General features: G+C 50.1%; 1 protein-coding gene and 1 long non-coding RNA gene across 2 annotated transcripts; one reads left to right on the top strand and one right to left on the bottom strand.

Annotated features, from left to right (window-relative positions):
• On the top strand, positions 1 to 18,232 carry LOC310661416. The gene is made up of 3 exons (XR_014503937.1): positions 1 to 557; positions 15,120 to 15,242; positions 15,516 to 18,232. It is a non-coding gene; the product is annotated as an uncharacterized lncRNA (long non-coding RNA).
• LOC310661409 (beta-crystallin B3-like) lies at positions 8,831 to 23,711 on the bottom strand. The gene is given in 6 exon segments (XM_083407343.1): positions 8,831 to 9,146; positions 13,844 to 13,986; positions 14,396 to 14,528; positions 16,662 to 16,780; positions 22,930 to 23,058; positions 23,062 to 23,711. Coding segments are annotated over 6 exon segments (753 nt in total). The 5' UTR covers positions 23,125 to 23,711; the 3' UTR covers positions 8,831 to 8,980.
• Positions 23,712 to 24,886: the final 1,175 nt, after the last annotated feature.

The following is a 24,886-nucleotide window of genomic DNA, read 5'->3' on the forward strand; positions in this document are numbered from 1 at the left end:
CTGCCCTGCCATTGGATGCACAGACACTAAGAGCCCTAAAGAGACGCTTACTCGCAAGTAAGCTGCAATCGTGTCAACGCCGCTTGTTCAGTGCCCGAAGCCCACTGAAATGAAATGCGCTATGGATTGTGCCCCTGGGAAGCTAAGCGCAGCGGCTGGCCCCCCTTGCCTCTTTTTCCAGCTCCCCCCCCCCCATGCCACTTCTCCAGCCCGCCACAAGGTCTGAGGGACAGGGGACCGGCCTGCAGCTAAAAGAATTTGCCGGCTCTGCCAGTAACCAAAAGGAGAACATGCAACAGCAGTTTTTAAGATTTCTCATTATAGCAAATGTGGATCACGGAGCTTCATTTTATGCAAAGCAGATTGGAACCCTCAACACAGAATGGCATGTCACGGTTTGTAAACACATGTACAGTGGAACCTGGGGTAATCCACGTAATCCGTGACGGAGGCATGTCTGCAACCCGCAGCGTTCGCATCCTGAAGGGTAGGGTTCCGGTACTTCCGGGTACTTCCATAACCCGAAAACACGTAACCTGAAGCGTCAGTAACATGAGGTATGACTGTAGATTATGTTGAGGCCTGTAGACATCCTGGGCATCCAAAGAGCCCCTGCTCTGTAAGACCATTTAGCCCAGGATCAAAAAATAGAAGAGGGCTTGACAGGTGCAACAGAGAGGCAGGGGCGTGGGCAGTGAGGTGGGCCAGACAGCGTCAGGGGCCAAGGCTGGTGGACCATCCTGGCTCCAACCCTGAGCAGGGTCCGGAAGAGGCAGAGCCAGCGCCTCACGACCAAGCGGGATCGGGGTGCTCGGGGGGGGGGTGTGCAGGCTCCCTCGCCAGCCCAGCCACGGCGCCCAACTGCCAGGAAGGCCAAGGGGCGAGAGGGGCAGCCAGGAGCAGCAGCTGCCCAGCACGCCCTCTTCCCCGCCCTGCGGGATGCAGTGGGTGTGGACCACCCGGGGTGTAACCCCCGGGAGGGGGGTGACAAAATGGCAGAAATATGTGTGTTTTTATAAAACAAGGGCACCCGGCAACCCTAAAATAACTCCCACACACCCCTCACCCCCTTCCAAAGTGAGGCGCGGGGCCTGCATCTCTCCTGAGGGGGAGGTGGCAGGCGGACTGCCTGCAATCTCTGTGCAGCTTTTTCGAGCAGCATGGGGCTTGCGTCTGCCCACCACCTCAGCCGCCCTACAGCTGAGGGGGAGGCTGTGGAGGGGCTCCATGCAGTGCACCCTCCCTTGGCTCGCTCTGCCCCCGGTTGCAGGATGCTCCCCTCCTGGGGTCTCTAGTAACTGGCCTTTGGAAGCATCACTGGCTCTGACCATGGAGGCAGAACAAAGCCAGCAGGGCTAGTGGGCACCAGTAGCCTTATCCTTCTTCATGAATTTGTCCTCTTTTAAAGCCATCCACATTGGTGGCCATCCCTGCCTGCTGTGGGAGGGAGTTCCACAGTTTATCAAAAGAAAACTATGCGCTGCGTGAAGGACTTTCTTTTATCCATCCAGACTCTCTTGACATTCAGCTTCATTGGATGTGGCCCTGAGTTCTAGTGTTAGGAGAGAGAGAAACCTTTCTTTGTCCACTCTCATGTCATGCAATAATTTGTAAACTTCTATCATGTATGAAATTTCTTTACCAAACTTTACCTGAATGTTGAGTCTAGGACCATTGGAATGTGAAGGTGGTCCTCCTGCTCCATACTGGCCAATTGGCTCCATACTGGCCAATTGGCATCCTCCATAGCTGGCACAGTGCCTGGGGGGTCCTGATGGCTCAAATCTCCCAGACTTGGTGGGCTCAGGAGATTTAGGGGGTGTCACTTTGACCCCAACCCTATGAGAATCTTAATTCAATTGGAAGGCAGGCAGGTCAGACCACCTCCAGACCTTTATTTCCCTTTCCCCCCCTTTTTTTCTTTTTTCCGCCTCCATTTCATTTTAGATTAAGCATTTCTTTTATTTCAGTGTATTATAAAAATATACTATGTGTCAGGGGTTCAGGAGCAGAGTCACAGGAGAGGGAAGAAACGGAGAGCGAGGGGGAGGAGTCGGAAGGAAATGTCAGCGGCGACAGTAGTCCGAGGTCTCTGAGTCTCTCCAGTGACTCGGAGGATTCACAGAAAGGGGCCCCCATGGTCAGGGCAAGGGGGACACCTCGGGAAGAAGGGGCCAGAGGGGACTCAGAGAGTAACAGCTGGAAATCCGGACCAGCTTCCCCCCCAGAGTGCAGTAGGGGGGAGGAGTCCAAGGCATCGGGATCAGGGAGCGCGCAGGCAGAGGGAGAGCGTGAAGCAGGAGTGGCCACACCCTCGTCAGGGAGCGAGGAAACGGTCATCAGGAAAGTTAAACGCGCGCGCGCGCCAAGTTCAAATGTACAGGAGGGCGGCAAGGTGGGCAGCCCGGGTAGGGAGCCAGGTCCTAAAGCACGCCGAAGAGAGGGGGAGGAGTCAGAGGGGTCCAGCTCTGCGTCAGAAGAGTCCAGGAGGGAAGAGACCCCGGGGGGTAGTAAGACCCAGAGGAAGAGAGAGAGAAGGAGGAGGTGGAGTAAGATTAGAGTTTTAAGCTGGTGCACAGGGGGCGGAGATCCAGATAGAGCTTCGCCGGTCTAAAGCTCAGACGTAGAGCTGGGACGCTGAGATTTGTAAATGGAGACTATTCTTCAATAAAGACTTTGATACTGTACTACCGGCTAGCGTTGGTCCTTGGTGAGCTGGGACCCGGAGCCAGCTCTGACAGTAAGCTCTATCTCCATTCTTAAAGTTTTGGCACCAAGAACCTCGCCACGTGAGTTGACGCAGCGAGGGCAGAGGAGGGGTGCTTCAAGAGCTCACAGAACTCAGGCAAGATGACGACGGAAGAGCAGATATCCGCCCTGCAAGAAGCTGTGACACGACTCAGCACGGAGGTAATTGCATCCAGAAAAAGAGAGGAGGAAATGAGTAGCGCCTACCGGGATCTCCAAGTAAGATTGGACGTGATTTCCAAACAGGGGCCACCTGGATCCAAAGCAGAGGGCATTGGATTGGGAAAGAGGGGAGGCAGCCTTGTATCCCATTTTGACGGGAGTTTACAGCAGTACCCCAACTTTAGAGCAGACCTGTTGTTTGCGCTGGATCTGCTTGACAAAGACTTTAGAGATGAAAGAGAGAAAGTGGGGTTTATCCTATCCCATTTGCATGGTGAAGCCAAAACGTGGCTGAGAAATTTATGGAGGGACAATGATCCGGCGCTCCAAGACGCGAAGGCTTTCATTAAAGCTATGGACTCGTGTTTTTTATCAAAGATAGACGTTGATATTGCCAGGAGAGACATACATGGACTTAAGCAAGGCAAAGCCAGCGTGCGTCAGTACCATACGCGTTTCTTCGCACTGGTTCATGCACTGGGATGGGACAAAGCTTCTGCGCCAGTGAGAGATCTCTTTTGGGAGGGCTTGAATACAGAAGTAAAAGCCGAGATTGGAAGGGGGGAGAGGCCAAGGAGCACCCAGGAAGTGGTCCAGAGGGCTCTGGAGATCGGGGTGCATCTGGAGGAACGTCCTTGCAACAGAGAAGAAGGACGTTGGGGAAGGGCACCAGCCAGAGCACCTCCCTTCTATCCCAAAGAAGCAGCGCGTGCGCAGTCCACGCCCTCGCAGGGAGGGGGAGAGGAACCGATGGAGCTCGGAGGTGCCAGGGCTCAGTCAGCTACCAGAGCCCTGACGCCGGGAGCAGTCAAGACGAAGCCTCCTAGAGGGAACAGGAAGTGCTACATCTGCGACAGTGCTCAACACATGGCGAAAGAGTGTCCCCAGAGGCTCCACAAGCACACTGCAGCATCAGCAACAGTGACAGAAGCAACGCAGCAGGGAAACGACAGAGTCTGGCTGGAGGAAGAGGTACTGGGGTCCAGCCAGACAAATCAATGAAACAATCCCCAGGGATTTTGCAGCCCACAGACCCCCTCCCACCCAAACCAGTGGTGCAGCTTACAGCGTCTCTCCAACTGCCCAACGGAAGCACTCTGGAAGTGCCGATCACCATTGACTCCGGCAGCAACGCCGACTTTATAGGACTGGATTTTATTCAGCAGCACAATATACCACTGCTGCCAGCCACACTGCCCCTGAAGGTTGTCACAGTGGATGGCAGGGACTTGCTAGGGGGGCAAGTGGTGCAACAAACGCAACCAATGGTGATGCGGATTGGAAATCACCAAGAGGTCATCAGCTTCAACGTCACCAAACTGTCAGGCACGCCGGTAGTCTTGGGCATGAGTTGGCTGCACAGGCACAGTCCAGCATTGGCGTGGTACCAACGCCAATTGACCTTCGGTTCCTCCTATTGCGCGGAACATTGCATTCTTCGTAGCCAAGAAGAAGGAGGGGAAGACACGCAGCTACAATTGAGCACGCTGCAAGCAGTGCCACGCAAGTACGCAGCGTTTTTGGAGGTTTTCTGCGAGAAGGAAGCAGACAAGCTGCCTCCCCACAGGCCCTATGACTGCCAGATTGACCTCCTGCCAGGGGCGACGCTGCCAGCCGGGAAACTGTATTCCATGTCTGAAGACGAGCTGCAGGAGCTCAAGGAGTTCATAGACCTCAACTTAAAGCGCGGTTTCATCCGGGAGTCGAAAGCAGCGGGGGGCAGTCCTGTATTCTTTGTGAAGAAAAAGGACACGCCCCAAAAAAGACTTGTAGTGGATTTCAGGCTCTTAAATTCAAAGACCAAGCCCACAGCCTTTCCAATGCCCAAAATAGATGACCTGCTTGCAACGGTGAGGAAAGGACGCGTTTTTACAAAGTTGGATCTGAGAGGGGCGTACAACCTGATCCGCATACGGGAGGGGGACGAGTGGAAGACTGCCATGTTCACGCCCCTGGGCACATATGAATATAGAGTTATGCCCTTCGGTTTACAAAATGGCGCCCACTGTTTTCAGGCGTTCATGCATCACGTCCTGGCGGGTCTTCTCTACAAGAAATGTGTCTGCTTCTTGGACGACATCCTGATATTCTCAGAATCTGAGGAGACCCACGAGGGGGACGTCAAGGAGGTTCTGCAGCGACTGCAGGAGCATCGGCTGTACGCAAAGCTGGAGAAGTGCCAGTTCGACAGGAAGGAGGTGGATTTCCTGGGCTACAAGCTGTCGGACAAGGGGCTCGCCATGGACAGCGCCAAGGTTCGCGCGGTGTTGGATTGGAAGAGCCCGCGCAATCGGAAGGAGGTCCAGCGGTTTGTGGGGTTCGCCAACTTTTACCGCAAATTCATCAAGGGGTTCGCGATGCAGACAGCGGCCATTACCGACACGCTCAGCTCCAAGAAGAAGAAGTTCATCTGGACGGAGCAAGCGGAGCAGTCCTTCCAGAACCTCAAGCGTCTCTTCTCGTCCGAAGGGCAGCTACTGCATGTGAATCCCAGCAAACCGCTGAGGGTTGAGACGGACGCCTCAGACAGAGCCGTGGGCGCCGTACTGTTGCAGGAGGACCCGCATGGGGACTGGAGACCGTGTGCCTTCTACTCTAGGAAGCTCAGCAAGTCAGAGCAGAACTACACCATCTGGGACAGGGAGTTGCTGGCCATTCATGCAGCATTCAAGGCGTGGCGGCACTTCCTCATCGGGGCCAAACACACTGTGCAGGTTCGCACGGATCATAAGAACTTGGAGTACTGGCGCACGGCAAGGTTCCTGAACCAGCGGCACATCAGATGGGCGGAGTTCTTTGCGGATTTCGACTTCAGGATAGAATACATCCCAGGCGACAACAACATCATGGCAGATGCACTGTCCAGAAAGCCGCAATACCTCGAAGAAGCGGCGCCAGCAGCGGCCAAGCACATTTTCGCCCAGAAAGCGTGGGCGTGCGCTTCCGCAACCGTGGACCTGGAAGCGGTCCGTCGAGCACTGCAGGAGGACTCCTTCGCTCTAGCCAAGATGGAGGAGGTGCGCAAGGGCACGGTGAAAAACGACGAGTTCCAAATAAGGGACGGATTGCTCATCCGCAGAGGAGCACTCTATGTACCGGGAGATGAGCTCCGCGCGAAAGTACTGCAGCAGTTGCACGACGCGCCAACCGCCGGGCACTTCGGCAAGGAGAAGACGGCGGAACTCGTTGCCAGAGATTTCTGGTGGCCCAAGATGAGGGGGGAAGTCGCGGAGTACGTCTCGAGGTGCGACACTTGCCAAAGGGCCAAGTCAGTGCACAAACCTCCGGCAGGACTGCTCGAACCGCTGCAGACCCCGAGCGAACCGTGGGAGAGGGTGGCACTGGACTTTGTCACGGATTTACCCAGCTCGAGGGGTAAAACGGCAGTGCTAGTGGTGGTGGACATGTTCACTAAAATGGCCCACTTCATTCCGTGCGCGAAGGTGGCCACGGCAGAACAGACCGCCAAACTGTTCATAGACCACGTCTTCAGGGTGCACGGACTGCCACGGTCTATCTTGTCCGACAGGGGGCGCCAGTTCATTTCGAGCTTCTGGCAGAAGCTGATGGGTTTCCTGAACGTCAAGATCAACCTAGCGTCGGCGAGACACCCGCAGACCAACGGACAAGCGGAGCGCGTCAACGCCATCATGCAGCAGTACCTGAGATGCTATGCAAATCAACAGCCGACGACATGGGTGGACTACCTGCCACTCGCTGAGTTCGCTTACAACAACACGAAGCACGTGTCCACAGGGGTGACGCCGTTCTTCGCCAACAACGGGAGGCATCCCAGAACCTTCCCGGGATTAGAGAAACTGGGGGAGGGGGAGCCACAGGCAGCGGAAGTCTTGGCGGCGGAATTGCAGGAAGTCCACGATCAGCTTAGGAGGCAATTAGAGCTTGCAAAGCACGCATACAAACTGCAGGCTGACAAGCACAGGAGGGTTGGTGAAGACATACAGGTGGGAGACTGGGTGTGGTTAGCGGCCCACGCAGTGCCGACCAGATCTTTAGCTAAGAAGAAACTTGGACATAAGCAACTAGGACCTTACCGAGTTGAAGCACAGATCAATCCGGTGGCCTTCCGGTTGACACTTCCGGAAGGATCCAGAATGCACCCAGTATTCCATAGGTCGGTGCTCACGCCCTACAAAGCACCTCACCGATTTCAGGCGCAGGGCACGGCACCAGACCCGTATAGGGAGGCCCCCCCAAGGAGGGAGTCGCCAAGAAGAGAACCCATCAACCAGGTCACAGAGATTTTGGACTCGAGATGGGGGGAAGAGGGAGTAGAATATTTTCTCGCAAGGGAAGGTACCCCGGCCAGCGCCAACAGTTGGGTGCCGGACTATGCCCTGGACGAGCCTCTCCTCAAAGAGGAGTTTCATGCCTTGTTCCCACACAGGCCCATGCCAGCCGAGTATTTCGACGACTGGCTTTTCACACCCACGCTTTCTACCAGCACGTTCCAGGGATTCACATCGGACGAAGAACCAGCATTAGAAACACGTTCACCGGAGGGCTCGCCCTCGGGGTTTGCCTCAGACCGCTCGTTTTGGTGGGACAATCGAGGAGAGGAGAGGTGGCTGAGGGGCCCTTGGCAGGGAACGGACCCAGAGGGGAACGAGGGTGAGAGGGACATGGACGTGATGGGGGAGGACGTTGGGTTCGAGCATGGCGGCACGGAGATGGAAGCAGAGGAGAACGAGGTCGGCGAAGACATGGAGGACGAGCCGGATTTCTCTAACTGGATGCACGCCACGGGGGACGAACTGTATCCACCATTCACCCCCACAACGACGGAGCACCCAGCACCCCCGCCGGAGGAAGGGGAGGGGGGAAGGGGGGGCTTCGAGGGGGGGATGGATGTCAGGGGTTCAGGAGCAGAGTCACAGGAGAGGGAAGAAACGGAGAGCGAGGGGGAGGAGTCGGAAGGAAATGTCAGCGGCGACAGTAGTCCGAGGTCTCTGAGTCTCTCCAGTGACTCGGAGGATTCACAGAAAGGGGCCCCCATGGTCAGGGCAAGGGGGACACCTCGGGAAGAAGGGGCCAGAGGGGACTCAGAGAGTAACAGCTGGAAATCCGGACCAGCTTCCCCCCCAGAGTGCAGTAGGGGGGAGGAGTCCAAGGCATCGGGATCAGGGAGCGCGCAGGCAGAGGGAGAGCGTGAAGCAGGAGTGGCCACACCCTCGTCAGGGAGCGAGGAAACGGTCATCAGGAAAGTTAAACGCGCGCGCGCGCCAAGTTCAAATGTACAGGAGGGCGGCAAGGTGGGCAGCCCGGGTAGGGAGCCAGGTCCTAAAGCACGCCGAAGAGAGGGGGAGGAGTCAGAGGGGTCCAGCTCTGCGTCAGAAGAGTCCAGGAGGGAAGAGACCCCGGGGGGTAGTAAGACCCAGAGGAAGAGAGAGAGAAGGAGGAGGTGGAGTAAGATTAGAGTTTTAAGCTGGTGCACAGGGGGCGGAGATCCAGATAGAGCTTCGCCGGTCTAAAGCTCAGACGTAGAGCTGGGACGCTGAGATTTGTAAATGGAGACTATTCTTCAATAAAGACTTTGATACTGTACTACCGGCTAGCGTTGGTCCTTGGTGAGCTGGGACCCGGAGCCAGCTCTGACACTATGTATTGGGTATGAACTTTTCCCATGTGTTTTAAGATCACTTGTGTCTTGATGGTGATACTACCTAAGGATCTGGCAGGAACCACCTTTGCTCCCAGTGAACAAGCCATAGGAACATTCAAAGCTGCCTTAGAGTGTGCCAGATTCACTTAGCCCGTCGCTGTGTCCACTGCCTGTGGCCATCCCCAGCCCTGTGAACACCTGAGGTCCTTTTTAACTAAAGTGGTGGAGGACTGAACAGGGGACCTGCTGCCTGCAAAGTTCTGCCATCAAGTGACAAACGAGAGGAGACACAGCAAAGAGCAGAAGCCTTGGAGGCTCAGAACTTTATTGAGAACATTAGGCTTTATTTTTATTTAGACAGCAAAACACAGCCTTTTGCCAGCACTTCAGGAAGGGGAGGGTCTCATTTCTGTTTCTTCTCCTTGACGGATGTGACTCGCTATTACTTTAGCTTTCCTCAAAGCAGCCTCTTTTGTGCCATTGTTGGTCCCGGATGCGCCGCACTGACTGGATCAAAGGTTGGCTGGCATCCCACTCATTCCAGTGGCAGTACTCACCCTTCTCAAAGACGTACTGGCGGCCACGGTACCCGGGATACTCATATCCCACCCATCTATGGAGACAGAGGGGCAAGAGAAGGAGGACCTATCAGGATAGGCTCAGCCAAGCATCCTTCCCAACACAGCTCACCGCAGTAACAACTCATTTCCAAAGATCCAAACTACTCATTGAAGCCAGAACTACTCATTGAAGTCAGAACTACTGCCTTTGGGCTCTCAACAATTCCTCTCCGAAGACAATTTACAAAATGAAATTTTCATTTACATAATAAGATTCAACAAAACAGAGCTATATGGTAGGTTAGGTATGAAAGTTGAAAAAGCTTGGTGTAAAATATGAAAAGGACACACACACACACGAAGCCTCTTTTGGGAAGTAGTTCCACAATCAGGGTATTACAGCTGAAAAGGTCTTCTCCTGTATCCCAACGAAATGTACTTCTCCTGGTGGAAGAACCTGGATCAAAGGTCCCAAGGTGTGGTGGGCTGTCAGGTTCATATGGAAGAAGGCCGTGTCCCAAACGGTTTACGGCACACTTCCCCAAGCTGGTGATATTGGACTACAGTTCCCATCATCCCTGATCATCAGTTATGCTGGCTGGGACTGATGGGAAATGGAGTCATGAGAGTAGCCATGATTTATGTTAGGGGGGCAAACCTCCATTAGTTATGTATTTTTATTGATTTACCTGATCTGGGGGGCAGTGCCCCCCCCTGCCCCCTGGCTACACCCATGAATGGAGTCCAGCAATGTCTGTTGGGCACTAGCTTGGAGAAAGAATGGTTTCCCTTAATAGGGAGTTAGCAACATCTTGAATTGGGTCCTGAAATTAATTAGACGTCAGCACAAGTACCAGGAAGATAAGATCATCTTGCACCAGTTTTAATTTCCAGGTGCCGTTCAAAGGCAAATTCAGGCAGAATGTGTGTTAGAATTAGTTCACAGAATTAGTTCAAAAATCTCTGAACTATGCATAAAAGTAGTTCCCATGATTTCTGATTGAACTAAACTAGGTTTGTTTCTAGTTTATCTTCAATTTCATTTCCTTACACACTTTTTTTACTCTCTAAGTTCGTAATTGTTGAGGGAAATGAACTCATTGAGTCACGTTCCACTGTCTGTGTGGTTCAATGTCTTCTGAAGTATATGTCACACCAGTACAGTAGCTGCTGACATCCTGAATGCTGAATTCCCTCCCACCCCGGAGGATCATTTAGAGGAATTTAACAACATCAGCAGAGCCTACTGGATCAGGCCAAAGAGAGCCATCTAGTACAGCATCCTGTTCTCACAGTGGCCACCTAGATGTGCTAAAGGGGAGAAGCCCTCAACCAGGAGCTTCTAGCAACTGGTATTCAGAAGCATTACGTGAACTCAATTTTTTCTCGAGAAAGACAGATGCCAACAACTTGAACTAAACTGGGAGCTGAACCACTTTGTTTTGTAAAGGGACAAACATGAACTGGAATTACTTTCTGTTGGGGCATGTCAAACATGATCTAGTATTAGTTCCTTTCAAAAATGAACTTCCCAAACTCTGGTTACAATAATATAAGCTGGATTGGAGCCTGCCCTCTTCCCCCTTCCTGTGGGCTGCTATTTGCATTGGTGGGGGGCATTATTTTAAGGACATCCTCAAACTCTATTTATTTTAAAACCCAATCCTTGATTATGCTTGCATATCCTTCAGTTTTGAGCAACACATTCCAGGTCTCTGAGATTTGTTTGTGATGTAATTAATTTGCTTACTATGTTTTTTTTGGGTTATTTTTAGTTCATTTAAGCCACCACAAAGGCCATCTGACTGGAAAAAAGCAGGATATAAATGCTACAAAGGAATTCATTCATTTATAGATTGCTCACCCATCAGTGTCCTCTGGGTGAATTACATCTCAGTACTGGTCAAATAGTTCTTCAAGATGCTTTCCTGGGCATTTTATGGCCACCTGTGCTGCTTGTTACAGTTTTCAACTCATAGACTCACAGAATCATGGAACTGTAGGGTTGCAAGGGACCCCAATGGCCCTATAAGCTAGGGTTACCAGAAGTCCCCGTTTACCTGGGATAGTCCCCACATTTGCGAATAATGTCCCTGGATTTCATCTAATATCCCCGGGAAACGCAGCAGTGGCAGTCTCAGCAGCCTGGAGCAGTTGGCTCTGGCTGGCTTCAGGAGCTGCTCAGAAATCCCCATATGATGGTGGTGCAGGGGCTCTAAGGTGCAGCTTCCGAGCTACTTCCACCTTCCCTGACCCCAGCAATTAAGCTGTGAAGGGAGGCTTCATGATGCCTACTGGAGCAGCCTCCCAACTCCTACTTGCGTGCAAGTTAGGCAAGAGGAAGCTGAGGGATCCCCGCCTCCTCCTGCTTGCACATAAGTAGGAATGGGATTGGGACTGCTCCAATGGGAAGGGAGGCATTGCGCTGCCCCAGCCACTCCCGCTGCTCTCAGCCCTCCTTCTCTGCCTTCCATGCCTGACCCACTGCGCACTGCTTCCCCCACCACCTCCACCACCATCGAAGAACCAACAACTCAGGGGCTGCCCAGGCTCACGGGGAAAGGAGATAGAAGCCTCAGAGGAAGGGGAAACGTGGCTGTTGAGGTCAAGGCAGCAGCCGCCCCTCTGCCACCGCCATTGCTGCAGCATCAACGTCCTGAACATGTAGTATGTATGTATGTCTGTATGTATGTATTTATTTAAAGTGTCCCCAGATTCATTAAAAAAAAATCTGGTAACCTTCCTATAAGCCAAATCCCTGCAATGCAGGAATCGCAACTAAAGAATCCCTGGCAGATCCCTGGGCATCCAACATCTGTTAAAAAAACCTCCAGTGAAGGTTCATCACCTTCTGAGGTCATCTGTCCCACTGCTGAACAGCTCTACTGTCAGAAAGTTCTTCCTAATGTTTAGTCAGAATTTGAATCCAACTCTCTTTTCATTTTTCATTGTTCATGTCACTTTTTAATTCCCTTTTTTGTGGAATGCTTTCCCCAGGGAAAGATAACAGAGATCAATCCATTTTTATTTGCCCAGACCTTGTATATTATTGCTTTGCATTTTTTTCTGTTTTAATCTTATTTTATGCAGCACCTAGAGAGCATTTGTACTGGACATCTGATTAATAAAATATATAAGACCAAAATGTTGCCCAAAGATCTTCAAGCACCCACCAGCCACTCTGGTTATAAGCATGATTGTTAATAGATCTTTCTCACTGGCCATTGTCCCTCCCAGAGCCAACTATGTATTACATTCATTTGAAGCATTTTTACTGCCATCACCCCAAATTCTTTGGCTGGAAAAGACTATCAGAGTAGTTTACAAAGATCTATAATGAGAGACAGGTTTTAAGAGCAAGAACCACGCTAATAGTCTTGGCCCTTGTTCCTCACATTTCAAATAATGTGAAGATGGAGGCCAGAGACTGGGAGAGAAAGACAAAGAGCAAAAGGGGGCCTGGACAAGGTGTGTGGACAATTAAAATGAGAGCAAGTCCTGGCAGAAACATTTATGGGGGTTGCTTCAGGAACGCCAAAATGGCTCAGGAAGTTGAAGGTTGTTCCTGAAGGAAAGTCTGTTCCAAATGTGTTTGAGCTGTAGTCAGTAGCTCAGAGCCACCACTTTGGAGAACCAGCTCCTCCTTCCTGCATTTTTGGGGTTTCCGTGCCTCCTGCCTGTTCTTTTCATCTTTTTTGGGGGGGGGGGGAGATAAGCCCACATGCCAGAATGAGCCAAAATCGGTTGGATTACCTTCAGTGAGTTCCATCATTATTTATTTCATATAATTTATATTCCACTTGATTGTAAAAAAAGAAAACCCTCAAAGTGGTTTACAACAAAGATAAAACAATAAAATTGTCTATAAGAAGAATTAATAACAATTTAAGACTTTCAAAAAGTTAAAGGCTAAAAATGGATTAAAACTCACACTAACTTTCAACTGGGTAGGTTTGGCTAAACAAGAATGTTTTTAACAGGGCTATATCGTTTTAGCAGGGATATATCATTCTAAAACGTCACAGGTTTTTTTACCTTTTTATTTGTCAAAGCGGCTGTCTTCCTGCTGCTGGTTGCTGGCTGCTCTGCAGTGCCCTCTGGTGTCACCTTTCAACAACTCATTAGGACATAATGTGTCCTGTGGCTGTCAAAACCATTTCTTAGCCCTTCCTTAAGGTTAAAAACCCCTGGAAAAGACCCTGATGTTGGGAAAGATGGAGGGCACAAGGAGAAGGGGACGACAGAGGACGAGATGGTGGGACAGTGTTCTCAAAGCTACCAACATGAGTCTGACCAAACTGCGGGAGGCAGTGGAAGACAGGAGTGCCTGGCGTGCTCTGGTCCATGGGGTCACGAAGAGTCGGACACGACTAAACGACTAAACAACAACAAGGTTAAAAACCCTGAGTGTAGATCTGCCCCAGGTGCACCCCAGGTGAAGGCAACTGCCTGATGTCAACAGGAAGGGAGTTCCAGAGTGTAGGTGCTGCCACACTAAAATATCCATTTCCTACAAATGTGGAATAGATATTATGCAGCCCCTGCAAGAATGCCAGATCTGCCAATTGCAGCGGTCAAGGGGGAAAAGATATGGGGCAAGCTGGTCCCAAATTGTTAAGGGCTTTATATACTAATTCTAAGGAAGCTGATTTAGGGATTTGCTCTTCCAAGAGAAGCAACTGTGCAAAGAAGCCCCCTGCTGAAGCAGAGGCTACAGGATTTGCCTCCCCGCCCCCCGCTCCCTCCTTACATTCCATTCAGGGCCTTAATGCTGGCCACGCGGTCCTGGAAGCCATGAGCCCACAAGCTGGGGACGTCATCCTCCACGATCTCCATCTTCCTGCCCCCATAGCTGGTGTTTTCAAAGAGGTGGATCTTGTGGTCTGCACTGTCCTGCAATGGGAACAAGTGATGGGAGCTGGTGTGGAGTGGGGGTGGCTGAATGGGTCCCTGAACCCTCTCCCCCTGCAACCACATATTCACAATGAACCACATATTCACAATGAAGAGGGAGGGGCTGTACCAAGACATTTGCTATGCGTACAGAACGCAGGTGATGAGAAGGAAGCTCTCTGCCTGAGCTCCTGGAAAGCTGTTGCCAACCAGAGTGGACAGCATGGGGCTAGGAGGATAAATATCCTGAACAAACACACAGGATATGATAAAGGGAGCATGAAACTGGCATACAAGGGCTGCCCAAGGCACTGGGGTGTCCTCCCCCAATGTAGGTCAGGACAATAACAGATACACATAATTTACTCCATGGCCACTGCCCTTTCGTGGGCAAATATCTGTGACTTACGATCAGCAGGGGGCGAATGGAGAGGAGGCTGTCACTGCAGTGGCTGTTGGACCAGGAGTCCCAGCGAGGGTAGTCGCCCTTCTCCAACACAAACTGCTCACCACTGAATGCCTGACGCTCAAACCCGAGCCACCTGTGGGAGGAATCAAACCTATTGTTGTTCCTCAGTCAACCTGAGAAGCTTGGCATGTAAAGAGGTTGCTCCAAATTCAGACTACATGGCTATCACAAGCCAATATTGAATTCCTGTGCAGCATTTTCTGAATACTGTATGGAAAAGCACATGAATGTGACCTTTAGGAAGTTTGTAAATAAACCATTTTTAACTTACTAAACATGTGGTCTTTTTCTATACTGGGGAAGAGGGGAACTTTGGAAGGAACTCAGAAGGCCATATCTAACAGCCCATATTTCCTCACTTTACTTTGCTGTAGATTTTGTGATTTTAAATCTCTGCTGGGTTTGTCTCATCAGAGAGTACATGCCCCAAACCTGGATGTTGGCATCCAGGAAATTATTCTTTTATATCTATTTTTTCCTTGCCAGCAGTAGTTAATTTGCTACCCATTGCCAGAATGTCTGGAACACTACCTCTAACTATTGTCTATTAATTTCCCTCTGACCTAGACCCAGCCATGTAACGTTTTGACCTGATTTTGTGAATATGCAAAATTAATTGTTTCTGTTTTGATTTTATTTTATTTTTTGTTCTTCTCTTCCTTAGTGGGTTGTGCTTTCTATAGGTAAGGAGCCCTTACCAGTGCCACATGACTCTTGGTTTTTCTGGGAGAGCCTAACATAGCCAGAACAAGACTTCTAGAAGCTGTGCTGATTGTCAATAAAGAAGGTAAGGTAAGAGAGGTTGGGGTTGGCCTAGGCTCTACATACATTAAACAAAATAGAAACACCGCCACCCGACCCCATCCCCATCCATCTTCCCTCTCTCCACCCCCTTTCTTTTTTCTTTTTTTTCTTTTTAATCTTTTCTTCTCCCCCTAATGCCTCAACAAATGAAAAGGATTTGTAAAAATGTTACATGGAAAAAACAACGAGGCATTACACTTACTTCTGTAAAACAAGAAAATCCTTAATAAATAAATAAATAAATAAATAAATAAAGAAGGTAAGGTAAAGGTAAAGGTACCCCTGCCCATACGGGCCAGTCTTGACAGACTCTAGGGTTGCGCGCTCATCTCACTCTAGAGGCCAGGAGCCAGCACTGTCCTCAGACACTTCCGGGTCACGTGGCCAGCGTGACAAGCTGCATCTGGCGAGCCAGCGCAGCACACGGAACGCCGTTTACCTTCCCGCTGGTAAGCGGTCCCTATTTATCTACTTGCACCTGGGGGTGCTTTCGAACTGCTAGGTTGGCAGGCGCTGGGACCGAACGCCGGGAGGGCACCCCGCCGCGGGGATTCGAACCGCCGACCATGCGATCAGCAAGTCCTAGGCGCTGAGGTTTTACCCACAGCGCCACCCGCGTCCCCTCGTCAATAAAGAAAACACAGGTTAAAAACAGCAGTTATCAGAATCAGTACCAATTTTATCCCCATAACTCAGACAGGAAGGCTGAGGGGCCAAGTTACTTACTGCCCAGGGGTTGGGCTAGATGACCCTTTGGGTCCCTTCCAACCAGGGCTTTTTTTTTTTTTTTTTTGCAGCTGGAACTCACCAGAACTCAGTTCCGGCATATTCAGAGAGGGTGCCATTGCCATTATTATATGAGAACAAAGGAGGTGTTTAGGTGCCAAATAGTTCTGGCATCTATTTTTCTAGAAACTCTACAATTCTACGATTCTGGAAGTGAGTTTGTGACGGGAGCAATTTCCTGATTTGTAGCTCAGCCTCTTAGCCAATCCACCTCTTGCTCTGCTTGCTCCCTTTGGGATCACCTGGGCACAGCATTTAAAGCTTTTTTTTTATTATTTTTAAGGACACACAGCTGCCTGTAATTGGCTGCACAGAGCTGAGGAGGCCTAAGGGAGTTCACTGCAGCTTTGCAGCCCCCGGGCCTTTCCTGACTGGCACCCCCCCAACCAGAACTTTGCCAGCAGTCCAGAACTAGAAAAGAGGTGCCTTCAGGGGGCAACTAGGGGCATTATACACCTCTCAAACTACTTTTACTCCTCACAAAAGCTTCTGGGATAAAACCCAAATCAAAATTGGGTGCTTTTAAAATCTAGCTTTCCTTGAGAATGCTCAAATTTCAAGACATGTGCTTCTAGCCCGGTGTGGCTCCCTGCTCTCTCCCATGCTTGGTACTCACGGGCCAGCCTCCACCTGGATGGAGCCCACTTTGTCCAACTCCTTCTCCGTCACGTTGGGGTTCTCATCCATGAGCTCACATTTCCTGCCCTGGAAATTCTCCATCTCGAAGAGCGTGACCTAGATGAGGGCACAGAAGCCAAGTGGCCCAACAGCCATCAAGGGGTAAAGAGCCTCAAAAAGGAGCATGTACTGATGGAGAAACAGTTTTGGGAGAGAAGCTATCAGCCAGCTTGTTTGCAGGGGGCGAAAAAAGCATTCCCAAATTGAGATGCCCTCCACCAAAGGTGACACAGAGACCTTTAGGGCAGACAGCGCTGTTTCTCTCTGTGTGGAGGAGGGAAGGCCAAAGAATGAAGACTCTCTGAATATGTTTGCAGCTTCCAGCAGCTCTTATTTTTCATTTGTATTCCACCTTTCCTCCATGGAGCCTGAGGTGGTATGCATAGTTTTCCCGCTTCTCGTTTAATCCCCACAACCACCCTGTGAGATAGGCCTGGCTGAGTGGGGATTTGAACCCGGGTCTCCCTGGTCCAGCACTCTAACCACTGCACCACACCACAATTAAGACACAATTGTGGAGAAATTTGAAAGACTTTATTCAGGGACAACAAGGACACAACCACAGAGGCAGGGGGACAGTGTTCAAAAAGTAGCTTCTAACAAGGGGCCCAAGAAAGGTGCAGGAAAACTTTTGTTAAGGAAAGTTTTATAAGAAAAAAACTGCTCCTTTTCCCTTATGGGGTATCCAAGTGGGTTTCCTATCAGTTGGAGGAAATAACAGAGGCCAACCAGAGTATATAGAGGAGCAAAGTGGCTAGTAAGTCTGATCTTTATTAACTGTTGCAACAGGGTCCCCACTCCCCACATGCAGGAGGGAGGAGAGAACCCTGAACAATGGAGCGTGAGTCCTTATGCAGACTTTTGAAACTGCCCACCCTGTAGCTCAGGACCCCCCCCAAAAAAACCCCCACATCATACATACATCACAGAAGGAGGCAGTCTACAGCAAAAATAAATCACAGGAGGTGGTCTACAGCAGAAATCCTGTCTGCCAGGATACCTAATAATGGTCACTGATTGCACTGATTACATTACCTGGGCATTACCTGGGCAGCCAGGCTCACCCTTATACACAAATACGCGCCCTTAAGACAGGATTTGTAAGCAAAAGACAACGGGGAGGATTTCCCATTTCCTTCCTCCTTGCAGAGAAATATTTGAGGTCAATTTGGGAGAGTCAAAATGGCTTTAGGATTGCTCTCTCAGACAAATGGTATGTATGTGTTTGCCTTGTACATTTATGAACATTTAATTTATATTTGAGACCTTAGAATTCTCATAACAAAAGCCTTAAAGAGGTGGAAGTGAAGGAGAGGTGTGTGTCGAGGAAAGTAATAGTTCAAATAATGTAGCAAGTGATGGCCAGCTCATTGAAAGACGACAAGGTCTTGAAGATATGATTGCCAGGTCTCCAGGTCTGATTTGAAGCCTCTGGGTTTGCCTGGACCCCTCCAGCTGGAGGACTTGATTCTCAGGGTGGGTGAGAGTACCTTTATCAATAAGAAAAAATATTAAGAAGACTGTGCATACAGCTTGCAAGCTTCAGCTTGGCAGGAGCTGGATGCAAATTGGGGGGGGGGGGGTGTCCCTGCCTTCCTTCACTCCGCTCTCCCAAGTAACCTCTGTTTCCTGGGCCTCCTACCATGACATCACCAGGGGCCACTCTTAGGTTTCAGGCCATCACTGGATGAAGACAATCATCATCACCAGGCCACTGCAAGAACATTCATCCCCAACAGGCTGTGCATATCTGAACACAGGAGGCTCTTCAGCAGTCGGCCCAACCATTAGACACAGTGAGGCAGCTGCCTCAAGTACAGAGTGGTCAGGAGCACCCCAGGTCCTGAGATTTCAGATCTCTCTGATACCCAGACGAGTTTTCCAGAGATAGGGAACAATGCCACAGGCTCAAGAGGTCACTGGGAAGGCAGTTGAATTTAGGTATCCAAACTCTTGAAAAAGAAGAAAAGGAGCAGAAGGTGGCCTAGTATAAACCACCAGAAAGTTTACACAGACAGCCCAGAACGATGAAGTGGGCTCTAACCAGTTACGTTGTTGCAGAAACCCTTGGCTGTCTTTGTACACATGCGCAGCACATGCCCACAAACACTTCCTACCACAGCCGGCTGTTGTTGGGCAGGAAAGGAGAGGCTGGGGAAAGTGTATGTGCTGGGGAGAGGGAGAAGCTATGGGGAGCCCAGTGCTTGGGAAGCAGGGAGGGCCTGAGGAAGGGATGCACTTGTGAGCACCCATACCCTGCCCTAGACGAGCGCAATGCCCTTGAGTGCACGGTGCAAGCAGGAGGGCTGAGGAGGTTTGTGCAACTGCCAACTGCAGGCATAGGAGTCAACTCCTAGGGGCCAAGGGGTCTTTGCCCTCCCTTAAATATTTGAGGGGCTGCCCCCCCCCAAAGTGGATAGGCATTGCCTTTCAAATGGTGTGTGTGCACTGCATCATGTGATCAATTATGGGGACGGGGCTTACATCCCCCCCCCTTTTATTCAAGTTGCCACCCCAGGTCAAAGGGCTATGGCTAGCAAGACAGTGGCCTGGCACATCCTAGCCCAGTGATATGCAAAAATAGCAACCCTGGTAAGAAGTTGGCCACGCAGCACCCATACCCAGCTGTCATGGGAGGCAAGAGTGCTGCCCCGCCACCTGCCCTGATCCAGCTCACCAAGAGGTGCCACTTGGGCAGTGAGTCCTGCAGGAGACCCAACTAGTCCCCGGGGTTGGGAGAGCAAGGTTACTGGTCAAAGTGCAAGAGGAGCCGATTGCCCAGCAATCCCAATTCCGGCCTGAGTCCTAAGCTACAACGCTTGCAACATCAATGTTTTTGCACCCTTAAGGATTTTGCTCCTGGGACAACTGCCACCGGCAAAGGCCACAAACTACATGCTATGGAAAGATAACACTGGGCAACAATTTTTTACTTTTTGAATGTTGTCTAGATTTCTACAACTGATTTAGGGTATTTTTGCACTGCTGAATCAGGAAATGGCACCCGTTTCTCTCCATCAGGTCAGGTTTACTGTAAACTGAATGGTGGGCATTGATCAAGGTAAGTACACGTAAATTGCTTGTTGCTTCACCATTTTTCAAACTTCAGGGCTTGAACTTCCGTTTCTTGGAACTCCTGGAATGCTCAGCGGCAAGGAGTTCTCTCTTCAGAGTCCAACAGTAGTCAGCCATAATGACTGCGTCCCAGCGACCCTGATACCTGGTCTCCATCTCTTTCATGTCCTGATGGAATCTCTCCCCCTACTCATCACTCATTGAACCCAGGTTCTCAGGAAACCAGTCCATATGTGAAAATAGGTAGTGCATCTTGACACTCATGTTGCAGCCCAGGTTTCTGAAAGCAGTCAGCATGTTGTTGACAAGTTCTGCGTAGTTTCTGGCCTTATTGTTGCCAAGAAAGTTCTTCACTACCAGAACAAATGCCTTCCACGCTTCCAGTTCCACTTCATTCATTGAGTTTCCGAACTCTGGATCTCTGATGAGCTGACGGATCTGAGGAGCGTCAAAGATGCCAGCTTTCAACTTCTCCATGGTCAATCCTGGAAAAGCCCGGCACAAGTAAGTGAAGCAGTCACCATCCTTGTCCAGAGCCTTGGTGAACTGCTTGATTAAGCCAAGCTTGATGTGCAGCGGTGGGAAGAGTATTCTGCCTCTGTCCACCAGAGGGTCGTTGATGACGTTCCTTTCTTTGCAAGGCACCAATTCCTCCCACACAGGCCAGTCCTTCTTCGTGTAATGCTGAGCACGGTCCCTACTATCCCACATGCACAGAAAACATGGGTACTTGGTGAAGCCAGACTGTTGTCCCAACAAAAAGTTCACCATCTTCAGGTCAACACAAATAAACCACTTATGCTGATCATAACCAATTTTCTCCAGCACATACTTCACCGCTTCTCCTTCAGTGTACTCGAGTGAGCCACGGGTATAGAGGCAAACTGGTTGCCGTTGTGTAGCAGAACACATTTCAGTGATTGCTTGCTGCTGTCAATGAACAGTCTCCAATCTTTGGGTTCGTACTGTGGCACTCCAAGCTTGAGCAGAAGCTGTGCAATATCTGCACAGTACACCAAGTCCTTCTCTTCCAAGAAAAAACGGAGATACTCTTGATGCCTGTTGCGGAAGAAGCTGATGCGAGCACTGTCAGAGAGGAGGTTTTTTCCCCTTCAATCTGGATGCCAACAGTTCAGCAGAGTCCTTTGACAAGCTGAGGTCGCGAACTAGATCATTCAACTCCTTTGGGGAAAATGGATGTGGAGCATCATCTTCAAGAACCACTTCTTCTTCTTCATGTCCTTCAACACTGGAGGCATCTTCGTCACTAATGTCAGGAAGTTATCCGAAGATAGGCACTGGAATTTCATCACAATGAGCTACAGGACGACGTGCTGATTGAAGAAGAAGGGGCGGCTGCCCCATTAACTTAGTTTTGATCCCCCAACTTTATGCTTTGCCGCACCAATTTATGGAAGATTTCGAGGTTTTATGACTTCAAACTGATCCCTTTTCGACATAATCACCCAGAACTATCGGACCTGAATACTTCTTGTCATTAAAATAATCATTTCCAATCAAAACAATTATTCGACATGGCATTTTACCCCCACCAACTTCTTCTAAAATGCTCCACACAAGAGTACATGTGAACAAAAACGTAAAAAACGACATGTGGCCATAGCTCAAAAACTTGACCTGATTGAGCAAAACCAATGTGATTTTTTGATTCAGCGCATCAGATTCGTCCTAAATCAACTGAAAAAATGCAGACAACGAATTTGTTGTTGACCAGTGTAATCACATCACTCCTTGCATGTTTGCTGGTACATGGAGGTCAGGCTGTGCTCAGACTTGCTCTTGGCAAGCAAAAGATTTGTTGGAGAAGTCAAGAGTGCCATCTTCTGTCTAAATCTAGAACAACCAGCTTTGAAAAAAATACAGTGGTACCTTGGGTTAAGTACTTAATTTGTTCCGGAAGTCCATACTTAACCTGAAACTGTACTTAACCTGAAGCACCACTTTAGCTAATGGGGCCTCCCGCTGCTGCCGCGCCACTGAAGCCCGATTTCTCTTCTCATCCTGAAGCAAATTTCTTAACCTGAAGCACTATTTCTGGGTTAGCAGAGTCTGTAACCTGAAGCGTATGTAACCTGAGGTACCACTGGTATCTGCTTCTAGTAAAACGTGCACCATGTATTGTTACATGCCCCCTATTCAATCTCTGAGCAGTGAGAGAATTCGGGAGTTCCAGGAGCTTACCTAGTTGCATTCCTTGGAATGAAGGTCAATGGAGACTGTGGAGTCTTAAGGCTATATGACATTAAAGGTAAAGGGACTCCTGACCATTAGGTCCAGTCGTGACTGACTCTGGGGTTGCGGCGCTCATCTCGCTTTATTGGCTGAGGGAGCTGGCGTACAGTTTCTGGTCATGTGGCCAGCGTGACTAAGCCGCTTCTGGCAAACCAGAGCAGCGCATGGAAACGCCGTTTACCTTCCCGCCGGAGCGGTACCTATTTATCTACTTGCACTTTGACGTGCTTTCGAACTGCTAGGTTGGCAGGAGAAGGGCCGGGGAATGGGAACTCACCCCGTCACGGGGATTCGAACCCCCGACCTTCTGATCGAAAAGTCCTAGGCTCTGTGGTTTAACCCACAGCGCCACCTGCATTGACATTATTTACACATTATTTACAACATGAGCATAAATGGAGGGACTCACAGCATTAAAACTCCCAAGGATCTTGTTTCTCCATTAGTCAAGTCACAGTTTGGGATCCAGCACAGAGCAAACGGGCCTCTGGGTCTCTGGCTTCCAGCCTGTTTTCAGCTCAAAACTCAATCTTTCTCCTGGCTATTGTTCTCTTACTTAACAGTTAGGTGAGAGGGGCGGAGGAAAGGGCCCCACATCTGCCTGGAGGGCCCCATCATTTAGTTGTTGCCCTTGCTACCTAACTCTTTTTGGGGGAATGCCATTGAGGACAGTTAAGTAGCCAGCTAAGCTTCTTGTTTCACAGAGAAACTTGTCTGAACAGCTCAGCAATATAACCCTTTATTTCTACCCTCACGGGGACAGGACCCCAAGAAGGGGCTCAGGGCATCATCCAGACTGACTGCCCAAACCTGCAACAGTATAAAATCTTCAGGGGCTTTGTGGGACAGGGAAGGGATGAATTCAACACTTGCCATACCTTGTAATTTGGCCCCATTTCCTCTGGGCTCTCCGCAGCTGCCATCTCCTCCATAGGGGTCTGTTGTTCAGTCATGGTGTCTGCAATCAAACCCTGTCCCGCCCCCATCCCCGTGCAAGTTAGAGATGGTTATTGCTCCAAGGAGGAAAATCCTCTCTGCCAAAGATTTCTGCCAGGCTTTCTGCCAGAGAGCATGAGAATGAAGAGATCATCATCTGCATAAGGAGACTCCCAGTCTCCAGGGACTCTGGGAGATTGACCTGCAAAGAACTGGCCAAAGTAAGGCAGTGATCATTCCTACTTTATTGTCTAGCTTTAAGACCAAAAGGGGAGGAGAGCTTTGGGGAGGAACCTATTTGTGATGGAGGCAACTGTCAACTTCATTGGACTGGAGACAGGGGACACAGGGGTGGAGAGTAAACACATCCCACACCCAGCTGGTCTTTTTCTCATTCCTTATTACTGGTGAAGCTGGTTGACCCTTAGGATTCCTTCCAACTCTGCAGTTCTATGCTTCGGGGAGGCAGAGACACATGGAAGGTTCTCCTCCAAGAGTGCATGACTCAAAGCTCTGCACCTCAAGGAACTGCAGAGCAGCACACTGCATTTTTGCTGCTACAGACCAACCCTGTAAGATTCCTCTCAGGACTCTGCCCACCCACTGACCCACAATGAGTTGTAGTTCAAGACGCCACCTCACTTGCAGCTTCCTTCAGGTTTCAGTCTTGGAATTCCACTGCCTGGTGTTCTAGTTCCCCACTCTCCCAAGGCCCTCCGCGACATCTCCCTGGCCTTCCCTCACTGCTGTCGCTGGTACAAAGACAGATGCCGTTACATACAACTTACTGTCTTTAGGTCTCATCTACCCCTTTTTTTTGCTGTGGGGGGGATAACATGGATCAAACGCTTAAGTATGACATTCAAAAGCTTTTGCTGGAGGTAGGGAAGCGCTATGCGAAGGACTCCAGGGTAACCATGTGTCTGGTGAGGACACATTCATACCTCCTTTTCCAGATGCTGTTGGAAACTCTGACAGGCAGGCAGGCAGGCAGGCAGAGGAAGCAGGCGCCTATTTATGTGCTTGCCTCTGAGCGCAGCCCTGGCTTCGAGGGGTGCTGAGGCAGCAGCAACTCCATCCAGCAGACCCCACCCATTGCCTTTCACTTCAATAGTGAGGGCTCCACTCCACAATACGGAGCCATTATGCAGAGGCCTCCCAGCTGACGGTTTGGAGAAGATTAACAGCCTGCCTGCGAGTCAGCCCATTAGGATGTTGGCACTGCTCCTTGCCAGAACGTCACAGAAGTTCTGGGTCAGCAGCTTTCCAACCCCAACCAAAGCCCTTTCAGCAGCAGCAGACACTCATGCCGTATGTCCCAGGCCAGGGAGATGTTACGGAGGGCCTTTCCATTGAAAGGAGCAAGAATTCTGTGCCTCCAGTCTCAGGTTGCTGGTCTTTAAAAGGCAGGCTCATGAGAATCCTCATCCAGCTTATTAAAACTACGTGTTTATTCTAGCGAGTGGAAGTGATTTGAACCAGCAATGTAAGGAGGATATTGACAAGCTGGAACATGTGCGGAGAAGGGAAACCAAGATGATTAAGGGTCTGGAAACCAAGCCTTATGAGTTGAAGGAGTTGGGTATATTTAGCCTGGATGAAAGGAGTTATGATTGTTATCTTCAAATATCTTAAGGGCTATCACACAAAAGATGGAGCAAAGCTTGTTTTCTCCTGCTCTGTAGGGTAGGACTCGAACCAATGGCTTCAAGTTCAAGAAAGGAGATTCCAGCTAAACATCAGGAAGAACTTTTTGACAGTAAGAGCTGTTTGACAGTGGCAAAGTCTCCCTTGGGAGGTTGTGGACTCTCCTTCCTTGGAGATTTTTAAGCAGAGGTTGCACGGCCATCTGTCATAGCTGTTTTAGTTGAGATTCCTGCATTGCAGGGGGTTGGACTA

The sequence above is a fragment of the Podarcis tiliguerta genome (genome assembly GCF_965153285.1).
Source record: "Podarcis tiliguerta genome assembly, chromosome: 13".
Taxonomy (NCBI): Eukaryota; Metazoa; Chordata; class Lepidosauria; order Squamata; family Lacertidae; genus Podarcis; species Podarcis tiliguerta.